This window comes from Trematomus bernacchii, unplaced genomic scaffold (assembly GCF_902827165.1).
Source record: "Trematomus bernacchii unplaced genomic scaffold, fTreBer1.1, whole genome shotgun sequence".
NCBI classification, from domain to species: Eukaryota; Metazoa; Chordata; class Actinopteri; order Perciformes; family Nototheniidae; genus Trematomus; species Trematomus bernacchii.
The window spans coordinates 13,801,488-13,815,879 of NW_022987828.1; the positions used below are offsets into that span (position 1 = coordinate 13,801,488).

Here is a 14,392-nt window from a genome sequence, read left to right on the forward strand (position 1 = left end):
CTCACTGTAAGAAGAAGTGGAGGCTAAATATGGATTGGGACAACTTGATCCGAGCCTGCGTTAAACCTGAGTCAGTTAATGTGTGCTCCCTGTAAATGTGGTCTGAAAGGGTACATTAGATATATATAATGTGTGAGGGACTGCGATGCTGAATTTAGTGACGGACGGAGTGAAGTGAGAAGGAGTGAGATTTTCCTCGCTGAGGTTCAGGCCACTTTAACAGGCACTTTAATGACCGGTCTGTCCAATTGTCCCACCGGTGATGCTGTCCTGTTCTTCTGTAGCTGTGTGTGTAATGGAGTTAACAGCTGGACACCACTTCTTCTAACAAGGCCTACTCATGTGCTTTCTGTCACTCCTTTTCTCTCTCCCTGCCCTCCTCTCTCCTTCCCTCTCTCTAACTCCCTCGCGGTGCCACGTGAAGGCAACCTGTTCTAGCCCCGGTGTGTCTCACAAAGTGTCTCTAAACATCAAACGCTAATCCCACATTTTTTATTAAAGCTGTGTGAGCATTACACGACCTGGATTCGTGGTGGTCTCTTTTTACATTGAATATATATTATTGAACTGTGTTAACCATCCAATTCGGTTTTTTATACAATGCTAGCACGTTGTTGGACTCTTTAAAGGTTAATTCCAAGTTAATAAGAGGCTTCCTCACACACTAAAAGCTGGATCTATCCCTTAATTGCAATCCATACTACTGGTGTGACAAGATATACTTAAAATACAAACAGTTTAAGGATCCTGGATCCTTGTTTCTAAGTATATGTTCATGTTATCAATGATGTTCTTTTGATTGTTTATGTTGAAGTTGTATTTCATCTTTTTTTGTCTTCACACTCAACATATATTGTCAGTCTGTCTTTCCTTGGAGAGGGATCCCTCCTCTGTTGCTCTCCCAGACGATTCCCTTTTTTGCCATTAACTGTGATTTTTTGGGATTATTACTTTGTCTGCTGCTAGGACGCTAAGGACAGATAGTGTCCTACAGTATGCTGCACACATTTTAAATCCCTCTGAGACAAAGTTGTGATATCAGATCAATAAAGAACATTTGACATTTATCCACACCCTGCCTGCAGACTTTAATAGCATCTGCTTTGAACCTGTACTCATCTCTTAACATAAAAACAACTTATTCAAATGTTTTTTTTAATGGGATACAGTGTTTTGGAGTCATGCTTGTCTAAGTGCCTCTCAGTTTTTTGGATTCTCTTCCTACCTTCAAGTGAACATCCCAGACCTGAGCGTCGTACTGCTGGTGTTGGGAGGCGCAGAGTCCGGCCTGCTGGGCCAGTTGACAAAACAGTCTCAGAGTTTCACCTCGCAGCGGAGCAAACACCAACGCTGTGCCCTGAAAACAAAATGAGACGAGAGTGAGTGCTTTGGAAAGTGGATATAATGGTAAGACACACGTATTTGAATGGCTAATTTCTCAAAACATTTGTTATTCAGCTTTACACAAACACATAGTTGCCAGTCTCTTTACTTTGATCTTTACCAGGTGCACGTTATGAGATAAACCAAAAAAATGAAGTTCTTCTATCTCCAGAATTGTGAACACACATTCGTCACATGTATATGACTATGCGTGTGTGTGTGTGTGTGTGTGTGAGACAAAGAAAGAGCGACAGTTTGTATGAGCACATGCATCACAGACATCCTGCGAATACTAAGAGGATTACTAACAAGTTCTAAGTTTCTTTGAAATCCTTCATCTTTCAGTTGTACTTCCTGTTGATCATGTTATTATTGTTTTAATTGAATAAAAGAGGGATGCCATCACAAACACACATACAGCAAGTACACACACACTATGAAACACAAATGAACACAAAGAACAAGATCACAATGCATGACAGATTTTTCATCTGTATATCCAGTTGCACTTCCCCCCAACAAACAACTCCTCCCATCACTAATCAGCTGATTAAGGGGATCCAGCCCACCGGACGGACCACCTTTGTCAGAAACAACAAATTAGTGCCATTAGATGGGAGAATTAATTGCTTTGTTAATTGCTTAATCAGCTTAGCAAATTATTAAATATTTGGCAAGCTTGTTGTGGCAGAGACAGTCTGATGGCCGACACTCAAATCATATTAGCCCCTGAATTATCTCCACTGGATTAAAGAGAGAGAGACATGAAGAGAGACTTAACACACAGATGTACAACAATGGCCAGATGTCATGTCTGTCACTCGGCAACAGCAGCTTCGGCATTCAACTGCAACTGAGACACACGTTGGGTTTTAACTGCATTTCACTTGGGAGGAAACGCTATATGGAGATACGTTTGTCTTAACCCTTCGATGCATAAGTGGGTCTTTTTGGACCCGGTGAGGTGGTTTTCTTGAAGTATCTTTGTAATTACATTTTTTTATCATTTCATATTCCAGCTATTCCTCAAAAAACATGTTTTGGATATCATGCCATTCTAATTTTAAATTTACATTTTATACATTTTAAGAAATTGTAGTTTTTGTATTACTACCCCAAGCTTCCATAAGTGGGTCTTTTTGGACCGGGTGAGGTGGTTTTCTTGAAGTATCTTTGTAATTAAATATGTATCATTTCATATTCCAGCTACTCCTCAAAAAACATGTTTTGGATATCATGCCATTCACATTTTTAATTTACATTTTAAGAAATTGTAGTTTCTGTATTAGTACCCCAAGCTTCCATAAGTGGGTCAAAAATGACCCGCATGCATTTTCTATGGAATCCTATGGGAAAACGTTTTTTTTCAAAATGTAAAAGAAATTTCTAAAATTATAAATAGTGAAACATTAAATATAAAATATTTCTAGTGTGAACCAAAATATAATACTAAATATTATACAAGAGATTTTTCTTAACCAAAATGACAAAAATTGCATAAAAACACACATTATTCTAATGCGGGTCCTTTTAGACCCACTTATGGAAGAGTGTAGGGTCCAGTCACTCGTGCAGCTAAGGGTTAATATAATTCATGTGAACAGATCGACATCGGTGTTAAAGTGTGTAATCTGAAAATGTAAAAGAACATTGCGATGAGCAAAAAAAGATTTGTGAACTTATAACAAATATTAAGTTGATTCAAAACGGAGCTACACAAATTCTACTTAAAAAATAGGTTACTATATTAAATTGTTTCACAAGTAAGTGGAAAGCATTTGTGACTATCTTTCTGACATTTACAACTTTTGATCAGGCGTTTGTGAATCCAGTTTTCTTCGACGCTTGTGGATTTTACGCACCCAGAGTTTAGAAAAAAACTATTTGAACAAAAATCTACCCCCACAAAACTCGGCCATTTTCCAATTGCACGTGATGGCCTGCTGATGGCACGGTTCAGCATTTCAAAATAAGAGCATGATAATTCCATACGCGTGTCACGGCAGGCAACAACCTGAATGTAATCATAATAATTATAACATAATCCTTTTTGTCTTTCCAGTTACATCTGCTGTTTGTAAATGTTATACAAAATGGATTAAAGGCTTAGTTCACCTATATTCTCAACATATTACCTCACTTATCTATCGTAAAACTAACCAAGTTGATCGTTTTGGTGTTATATGTCCCATCCTAAGGAAATACAGGGGATAGGAAATGTATTTAAGGTGCTGAAGGTATTTCAAAATGTCTAACTTTTTCTGTATAGTGTGTTGGATTATTGACAAAACATGAGGTCAGCAGTTCTAATAGGGACTATTTCTTCTGTAAAAAGTAGTTCTAGTGAAAAAAGTGAAGTTTGTGGCTTAATCCTAGAAACAGTGTTTGAAGCTCATTTCAGGTTGTTGTTTAATTTGGATTGACATTTGTTTTTCATTTGCTTGAACTGGCCCTTGGTGCTTTTAACCTGCATGTTTCTATTTCACCAAACAAAATCCATCTCCAGCTACATTTCACATCTCTCCTCCCTCCTTCTGTCCTTCCATCTTTTCTTTTCATCTCTCCCCTCCTCTTCTCCATATCTCCCTCCCTAGAGTGCAGTTTTTCATAAACAGATATTCCCTATACCCGTCTGGCCTCTTTTCTTAAAACGCAGCCCTCTTCCCTCAGATGAATAGAAACCTCAACCCTATCTCTTCCAGCCTTTTGCTTTCCCCCCCCCCATTTGCTTTGGCTGTCACAGCGTGGGGTCTTATCGCGAGGCCAAAAGGGAGAAGTTGCCTCGGATTTATGATTAAGGGAAGGCAGAAGAGAGAGAGCCGGAGATCAGAGCGATGCATTCAAGTTGCTCATAATAAGCATTAAAGCATTACATGATATTAATCCTGTCAGCCTATTAATGTGTATGGGGCGAGGCCTAATTATGATTGAGAAGAATGCGTGGTGATTTATAGGAAGGGGATCAGCAGAGACACATACAGTACACACACACACACACACACACACACACACACACACACACACACACACACACACACACACACACACACACACACACACACACACACACACACACACACACACACACACACACACACACACACACACACACACACACACACACACACACACACACACACACACACACACACACACACACACATACAAATATCTGGCTTGGCTTCCTTCATGAAATTGACCCTCTTCAGTCAATACAGAAACAGCATGGGCACACAGTATCCATACCTACTCATGAACATATCATTTACTTCTTGTGTGTGTTTTTGTACCTTCATACGTGTATTTGTGTACTCTTTAGACACTCTAAATCAACAGAAGCCTGTGTGTTTAATATTCCTTCTTAACCACATGTTCCTTTATTAGCTCTCTACTTGTTAACACCTAAAATGCTAGGTGTGTATATCCTTGATCCATTTGATCATATCAAAAACAGATTCTCACAAAACCCTGCATGTACGTACAGTAGGTGCATTTTGAAGCATCTTTTCACACTACCTGTTATCTGTTTACCAACTTGTTTTTGTGATTGATTAATTAATTAATTGATCAAATTAAAGTCAACACACACACACACACTTACGTTGGGTTTCAGTAATCTTCTTATGGCATCAACCAGGCTGGCTCTGTACTGGTCGAGGAACAAACTGAGGGAAGAGGGAGACTCAGGTTAGAATGCATTCCTGTGATAGCAGCTGCAGATAAAGCACCAGGCTATTTATTTTTCTTTTGTTCACAAATAAATCCACCAACAAGAAGAAGGGAAAAACAATTTGCATGAGTAAGATGCTTTTCCTTTTTGTTGACGTTTGAGTTTCCGTGTGTATTCACCTCGGCCTGGGAATGCAGAACATCAGAAAATCCAACGTGCACAGATACCATCGCCTACAGTAAACACACACGTGTGCGCATGCAAGCGTACACAGTTTTACTGGAACACTTCAAAGCGGCGCGAAAGCACCTTGAATTTGTGGAATTAATACCTGGAGAGTGCGCTCTGAAGTTAATATGAAGATATGGGAACAAAAACAACACACAAAGGAAAAATAAATCAGGAAATAAATGTTCCTACAAATCTAATTAACTGGTTCCATTGTATATTAAACCCCACTGTACTGTAACTGTGTGTGTTGGAGAGACTGTGTTCATGTTAATTAGAGCAGTTATGCATATTTCTTTCACGATATGAACAACTTCACAAAAAAGTGTAACACCATATTTGAATAATTCAGGGGCCATATATTTGATTATACCATATGATTAGAAGTTAGTCACAACTTGTTAATTTGTCTAACTTATTAATATGGTATTATAAGGATGATCTTTGTATATGTTTACATTTGTGCACTTTCAATGCAGATATACTTGGCTGAAAACGACCGATTACTAAGTCTAAAAATGTAAAAAAAGAGGACTTGTAGATGAAGGTTACGATCAATATGGATATTGCATGCTTGAACCCAGTTTCATACTAGTAACAGAACATCACACACACACACACACACACACAAATTGACTCCAATCATTATAAACAAAGTAACACCTGTCTCTATATCCAAAACCACACATTTCAATCCATTATGCCAGTAAGTAGAGCACTGTGTGTGTGCGTGTGCGTGCGTGTGTGTGTGTGTGTGTGTGTGTGCGTGTTTGTTTGTGTGTACCTATTATCACAGATGAGAGTGGAGTAATTTGACTAAAATGCAACAATACAGTGCAGATTTGAAATAATCCCTCACATCCGCCCAACCGGCCGGTGGGAGGGGGCAATCTGGACGTAACTTTCTAATCACAGCCTCTGACCTTTCCTCATGCAAAACCCTCTGATCCCAGGGGAACGAGAGGTGCACGTCACTGAATGTTCCTCTCTGCATCCATGGCCATACCTCAATAACAAAACAGGACTTAGCATTTCAAGCTCTCACCAACACCAGGATGTGTGTACGTCTGTGAGAGGGTTGTTATTCTTTTAAGGTTGACAGAGGCGCAAAGTTTATTTTACTTGAAAGGTGAGAGGTTTGTGTTTGTTTGATTTTGCCACAGATATCGGTTCACGGGAAAAGTGAGTGGTAAGGAAAACAAGGAAGTGAGCTAGTTGGGTGGAGGCAACAGCCAAAACACACACACACACATACACATGCACACACAGACAAAGACACACACACTGAGGGTAAGGGAAGGACATCGTGTCGTTCAGAGGGCAACAGTTAAATAACAAAAAGGAACCATGGTCATTGCTGATGAACATTTTGAACATGGTGAAATCATATATAAAGTTACATATGTCAAATAAAATAACCCTGCCAACAGCTACGTATTAGTCTATAGATCACTCAGAGAAAAAACTACTGATTAAATAATGTGTCGTACACAGGTATCTTTGAGGGAGGATGGAGGGAAATTGTAAATGTCAACAGACACATAAAAGTTTATGTAAAAAAAACAACAATATATATGTAAAATTCACCAATCTAGGAGGAAGGAAAAATAAATCAGAATCAGAATTGTTTCTGAAAATATTTAAAGGGGAACAAATGATTAATATCCCTTATTGTGACCACTGTTCATGTTTATTAACAAAATATTTTCTACTTTGATCAACCTAAAATATTAAACCATTTAGCATGTTTAAAAAAAGTACATCTGAATCCCTAAATTCCAATTTTAATAGAGTTTTGTTAGTTGTCTGAGATACAGGTTTTGATTTCCTTTGACTATTTGTAAAGCTTGTTAATGCTGCTAAACACCACTTGAAGTAATATTAGTCACCTTTACAGTGTTTGCAATGGTGTTTAACCAAATTGAGATTATTTCTACTTTTCCAGGTCCTAAAAACAATTTGTAAACTTGTATGAAAGGTAGTATTTGTATTATATCACCAGCTATTATTTTTAACCATGGTGTCAAGGAAGAAAGTCCGTTTTTCTTAGTTATGAAATTAAAATCCAAACAATACAAAGTGTTGCTCTCGCTCTATTACCATGTTTGGTTTGCAGTCACAGTTCAATAATGTCAGTGTAAAATTCATGAACTCTCAAATTGACTGGACTCCCCCTTTAAGGTCAGCCCTGATGCCCCCAGACGGTCAGAGACCTATTGTCTCATGCTGACCCCCCCCCCCACCCAGTACAGCCCACAAACTCCAGTCAGAACTGAGTGGAGGTCAAAGGGCACAAAAAGGGCGTGTGTGTGTGTGTGTGTGTGCGAGAGAGAGAGGGCGTTGCTGCTATATTTGTCTGCTTCACACGTATGTGAACACACAGGATGTCGTCAAGGCTGCGAGTGTGAGGCCATGGAAACACATGATACCATCAATGACCCTTTTACCCCACTAATGGAAATGTAAGGGTTAAGATGCATGTTTTATTTTATATATGTGCATCATCGATATCGATACCAATTTTAGTTTCTTAAGTTATTGGGACACAAAGCATGATCATAATATCATTTATTAGTCAGTTCAGGACTTTTGTTGTGTATCTCACATCCAAAATCAGACAAACTAAACCCTGCCAGGGAGTCCAATCTCAATTTCAATAGTCTTATAATCCAAACTTTGTCCTTACTGTCAAGATAAAAAACATACACATTTCAACAATGACTTGGTAAGTAAATCTTATGTATTCATTCTGCTTTCCTGTGAATTTCCTTGGGATGCATTTGATAGATTTTTGATTATTTAATCAGAAACCATCCAGAAAATGTACTATACTATATCTGCTGTTATGTGGGAAAACAAGAATGAGCCACATAAGAAAGAGAGAAAAAAGAAAACACAATGCGTAATATAATATAAGCTAATATTGAGCCAGTGAAGTGCAGTGAATAAGGGTGTTAACATTGACCTTCTCAAAAACGAATTTAATACCCGAACTATCAGGCGGCAAAACACTGCTTCCACTCTTTCATCCTATTAGGCCGCATACAATGATTTACTGTATGTGTGGTTAAACGGCACTCTAAGAAAGCTACTTATACCTTTCTTTAAGTGTTCCCCTAACAATTACTCTGTTGAAGTGGAATTGTAAAAAGCCGGCATACCTCTTGGTGTGATTTCACTCATATTTAATCTACCATCAATTAGCATACCGCTGAGATCTATTTACAGCATCTTAGTTAGAAAAAAGCTTCATTATAAATCTAAATAGCTATACATGTTAAACATCACTGTCACAATTAAGCCCTGATATCACAAATATTTTGACATTAATTAAATCAATGTGCTATATTATATAAACACACATATTTTCATTACTTCAGTGTGGTAATACATCTTTTACAGACATCAGACACATATATATTTTTAATCTGGAGTCATACAGTGTGCACAACATGTTCTTAAAAAAAAGAGTTGACACCGTTTTGTCAGAAAATTACAAAATGCGCTGCTGTGCAAAATTAGGCAAATGAAATAAAGAAAGGACTGCAATTTTGTAGAACAATGATATGATTGAAACAGCAACAAAAGATGAAAGCGACAGCAGCCACTAAGACTTGGTGCTGAATTGTGCACAAGTCTTAGTGGCTAGATAGGACATCAAATAAATCATGGACTTATCAGCATTAAATAAGTCAGATAACTGTCTTGTTCGATCATGATCTGCAAGCAATCGCAAGAGAGGTGTGTGTGTACATAAAAACTGTGAATTCACAATAGATGCAAATGAATATAGAAATAGAACATACATAAATAATATGCACATACTGTAAATGCACACACACGCCTGCACAAACTCACATAAACACACACACACGCCCGCACAAACTCACACACTCATAAATAGGGCTTTATCTTCTCGCCCACACATGGACAGCTTTTGGAGAAAACAGACACGCCAACATCCCAGCCAAGGATCCTCCGCCACACACACACACACACACACACACACACACACACACACACACACACACACACACACACACACACACACACACACACACACACACACACACACACACACACACACACACACACACACACACACACACACACACACACACACACACACACACACACACACACACACACACACACACACACACACACACACACACACACACACACACACACACACACACAATTTACTCCTGGACAGAATATGTCTTCACTGATATTTCCATTTATTTTGTATGTGCACTTGAGGTTTCCAGTTTCCCACAATACACTCACAAAAGTTTCATACTGGATCATGATTGGCTAAAAACTAATTGTGATTCTGTCCATACAACCGTGTTCAAATGAGATTTAAGATGAGCGCAGAGAAGCCTTGCTCTTTTGGCGGATTCATAGAAAAAAGGTAAAATGTGTGTGTGTGTGTGTGTGTGTGTGTGTGTGTGTGTGTGTGTGTGTGTGTGACCAAGTGGGAACACAATTGGCAAACAACATTTTTTTAATAGCTGAATGTAATTCTTCCTTTTCCCTTTTTTCCTGTGCATTTATTTTATGTTCGATGGAAAGGTGAACTATTTGCCGTGACTTTCTGTCAAATGGCAGTAATGGGTTATCTATTTTTTTTGTAACAAATTGGTAGACCGTCTTTATTCATATAGATTTGAAGGTCGGTGGTGATGTTTTTTCGGCAGATGTCATTTACCAAGTGTAGAACTATTTCTCATCTCCAGCTACTGTGACTGGCAGTGTACACTTGCTGCCCTTGACATTTAATATAAAGAAAGCCACGTCAAGCAGTTACTATGATTTGTACCTTGTTAAGATTTCACACAGAGAAGGATGAGCAGTACTTTAACAGCACTTAAGAAACATTTCCAACAGCCAGATTCACTCCAATACTTATCAACTTCTTTTGCATAATACTTCCTCTTCAAAAATACACAGGATATCCAAAGGAGTAAGCACATAATGGACTGCTGATACACAATGTTCCACCAAACTCCTCTCCTCTCCCCCCCTCTCTCCGTCTCCCCTTGCTTCTCAGCAGTGGTTCCGCTGCTACCGGTGGGAGCTATATTTAATCGGAGTGGAAGCCGCGTTGTTGACCTTTTCGCAGGTGATCATCACCACGATGCGCCCGTTAATCGGTCAGCCATCACTCTTCAACCACCACCACTGCAATTATCACACAGTCACTCACTCACACACACGGGGGGGAAATGGCACCACAGAGAAAAACATCTTGCAGCACACACACACCGCACACAAGCATGCATCTCTGCTGAGAAAATGTGAAATCTAAGAACCCTGAGATATCACAAATTCACATACAATTTACTCTGTTCTAACACTATCTGCTTTTATCTGTCGCACACACATGTTAATACACACTCGTCCGCTGTAAAATATCCTCTATTAGCTGCCGGCTCTCTTTCTCTCGCTGGGTGCTGTACCTGACTATTACCTGTAATGACCGTGACATTACAATAATGATAACGCCGTTTGCTAATGCTGCACTTAGCACACGTGCACACACTTGTGCAGATAGATACACACATACTGAACACAAGCTACATTTGTTCGGTGTTTGTGAAGCTGAAAAATAGTAAAGTACTTTTGAGTCAACCAACAGCATGTCCATCTTCGCAGCGTGTGTGTTCTATAGGCATGTTCTTACGTCAGAGTGCATGGTGGTTAATGGATGCATTGGATATCAGCATCTTAAATGAACATCTGTATTTGTGTTCTGTGTGAACCATACCTGAAGTATTTCTTTAAGCAGGCCCTATTATGCTTTTTGGGCGTTTTCCCTTTCCCTGTAGTGTGTTACTGTATATATGTTTTAGTGCATGTAATTGCTCTGCAAGACTAACATCCCAAGGTTCCCTTCAGAGGGAGTTTCTCTCCGGACTGGGCTCTGGTTTCAGACAGAGGGTGAAAAGAGGTGCTGTAGCACAGGCAGTAGGACATGTCAACATGTCATAGGAGAAGCACAAAATACAAATATAAACCTGAAAATGAGCAAAAACAGGGTCCCTTTAATAAACACAAAATCTGCGCACACCATCTGCCGCGTTACATCTCCAAGGTTGCTTAAAAAATGCTGAAAATTAAGTTCTGTTAAAAACTGTATGTTACGGTTTTTCCCGCAGTGTACCTGAACTATGTATACCTGCCCTTAAAAAGTAGTGGTTAAGGAGAAACGTGTCAAAAAAGGATATTTGATTTCCATAATAAAATATAATAAGAAACCAATTGACTTATCCCAAAGCACGGTTCATAAACTGAATATCGAATTGGGCATCAAATCAACCATTTTCACCATATTCTTAAAGTATTAATATTGCTCAAACAGAAGGAGTGTACTGACTGTCAGTGAGTGTCTGTCTTTTAAGTCAAGGTAGCAAAATCCATCCTTTTTCATCGATTTGACACAAAGAAAAGTAGGGATTCATGTTTCAGGGAATCTGATTTGCTTTCAAAGATCATTCTTTCATTTCTTAATGTTTTTCCAAGGATGCTGTTATGTGGAATACAGTACATATCCAGATTCATGCCTCACATGGTACAATTGAGCGATAATAAAGATGTTATTCTCAATTGGCCACAAGATCTACATTTCAATGAACGATAGGCTAATTGTTATGTTTATGTTGCTCTATCTCTCCATTTCCATCTCCATTTCTACTCCTCCCTCCATCCGCCCTCGACTCTTTCTTTATCTTACTGTGTCTCCTTCCTTGTCAAGGCGCAATTATTTGCAATTTGCCTAAGTCATCCATTTGCTGGGACACCAAGCATGAAAACGAGGCAATTTGGTGTAAAATGGAGGCAGGCGGGCATCTGAGCATATGGGTATGAGTGTGAGTGTGTGTGTAAGTGAGTTGTGAGTGTGTGTGTAAGTGAGTTGTGAGTGTGTGTGTAAGTGAGTTGTGAGTGTGTGTGTGTAAGTGAGTTGTGAGTGTGTGTGTATGTGTGGACAAAGCAGGGGAAGGTCCAGGCGCTGGTGGGGGGCCATGCAAGAACTGTCATGCAAAAGTGAAAATTAATGCCATGAGCGCACACACTGAGATAAATGTCTGTGTGTGTGTGTGTGTGTGTGTGTGTGTGTGTGTGTGTGTGTGTGTACCTACCAGTCTGCACACATGACAATGTCAAAGTGACCCTCTAGTGCCGAAATGTCTGACTCGCAGTCCCACCTCACCACCCTGTAGGCAACACAGAAACAAAGTTGAGTGTTGGCAGAGCTGGAGACAGAAGGAACTGTTATAGTGAAACTGCACAGCGAGCGACAGCAGTTCATATTCCACCGCTTCTTTTCTGTCTTCCCGACACCCTGACACCGCTCTCCCTGACACCCACTGTTTTTCTGCTTCAGTAGAGACTTGGAGGAAGTGTCAGGGAGGGAATACGTGTCACCTGAAAGGTAAAGAGAGGCAGCTTCTGACATGACACTTGACATTTATATCATGTAAACACAGACGGACACTCATTTTGCTATTCAGCACGCACACTGCCCTCTCTCGTCCTCTTCTTACTGTCATCAGGATTAACTGTAGAAGTATTAATTATATATTGATTAGCAATTTAAACTACAAAAATAATGGTTGGCATTACTTACAAAAATATGTACAATCCTGTATACGCAATACAAAAATACAAAAACATGTAAATTATATAATAGAATGAGCTATTGTGAATCATGAATAATAAGAACCATAAAAGAAAATCGATCAAATGTATTCATGTGTTCTTATGTTGGTTTTCTTTAAGCTCCGACCCTTTTATGTTGCCAGTTCTTCCCTCAATTAAACATTAAATTGTGATTTGGCGTTTTGGTAGAGAGTGAGTCTCTTGCTATTTGAGCAGGAAGGGTTGCTCTGTCTCTACTTGTTGTTCGTTGGTAGAACTGCACTGTGTGTCTTGTCTGCGTTGTCTTTGTCCACCGGTGACAATGGTCAGATTGTTGTCTCCCTGTCTGTGTTTCATGAAGGTCCTTCTAAGTTATTCACCACTCACGCTGGCCAGAAAACCTGCCACTTGGTCATCTTCGGTTCAGTGCTAAAGAACATTGAAGTTTACTTTGCGTATAAGATCACCAGTGGGGTATTGTGATTTTCTTTGGCTATAATTTCTCTCTTCCAGACAGTGTAAGGGTGCTGATGCTGCGCACTGTTCAAAGCTTTCTCCTCCATCTCTTTTTCCACACCATTTTCCCCCTCTCTCTCAGACTGTTAGGCAGAGAGGGGGATTATTAATTAGGCATTATTAACACTCAGTAAACAAAACATTAGGCCCCGCTAGAAACACAATCTCAATTCACGGCAGGGGGTCCCAACACACGCACACATTCGCATGCATGTACACACACAATCACGCAAAATGTCCCTCCCCCCTCCCTCCCCTTGTCCAATCACATCGTGCCCTTCGCCCTCTCTTGTGGTGCGGCGATGACAGCAGGCATAATCTGAAAAGAAAACAATCAAAGTAATGTAGCCTAATTATACGTTTACTTTTTCACTCCATCTTCCACTCATGTAAATATGCCCAGGAGGGAGAGACGGAGTGAGCGAGTAAGAGGGAAGAGGTAGGGAGGCGAAACAGCCAGTCAATGGTAAAATGCATTTTCATTATGACAGGGACGACAATTATACACGGTTCAGCCTTTCCTTAAATATGAGGTGTAAGTGTTTGCATGCATGAGTCCGTGTGTAGCTAACAAGGGTTGAGCTTTTGTTGTTCATTTTCCAAACTTAAATCCATAACACGGACACCTTAACGATAAAAGACCTGGTGTTAGTGTGATGATTAGGTTTATTAATCAAACATGATGAACCAAAACCATTTTAGAAAGACACAAAGATAATCACATTTTTCAAATTTCGAGACATGAAAGTGGAAAAATCCCAAAACGGACATGATTTGATTGGCTTTACTGCTAAGGGTTCAAATCATTAATGCGAGGAAATTCTATGATACCATGTTATAAAGATGTGTTGGTCCAAAGCCATCACTTACAGATACTCACAGACGAAAGCATTGAACATTATATATTTGAAATGTCACTTTTTAAGAAATATAAAGAGCTGATCAAATATT

At 39.4% G+C, this 14,392-nt stretch overlaps 1 protein-coding gene across 3 annotated transcripts in view; it reads right to left on the bottom strand.

Annotated features, from left to right (window-relative positions):
• Positions 1–14,392, bottom strand: part of camkmt (calmodulin-lysine N-methyltransferase) — a 115,479-nt gene that overhangs the window by 9,439 nt on the left and 91,648 nt on the right. For all 3 annotated transcript variants that reach the window (XM_034152408.1, XM_034152409.1, XM_034152410.1), the window contains 3 exons: positions 12,427–12,501; positions 4,985–5,048; positions 1,226–1,357 (listed from right to left, as the gene is read on the bottom strand). In XM_034152408.1, coding sequence (XP_034008299.1) covers positions 1,226–1,357; positions 4,985–5,048; positions 12,427–12,501 — 271 coding nt within the window. The remainder of the gene's footprint in view (positions 1–1,225; positions 1,358–4,984; positions 5,049–12,426; positions 12,502–14,392) is intronic.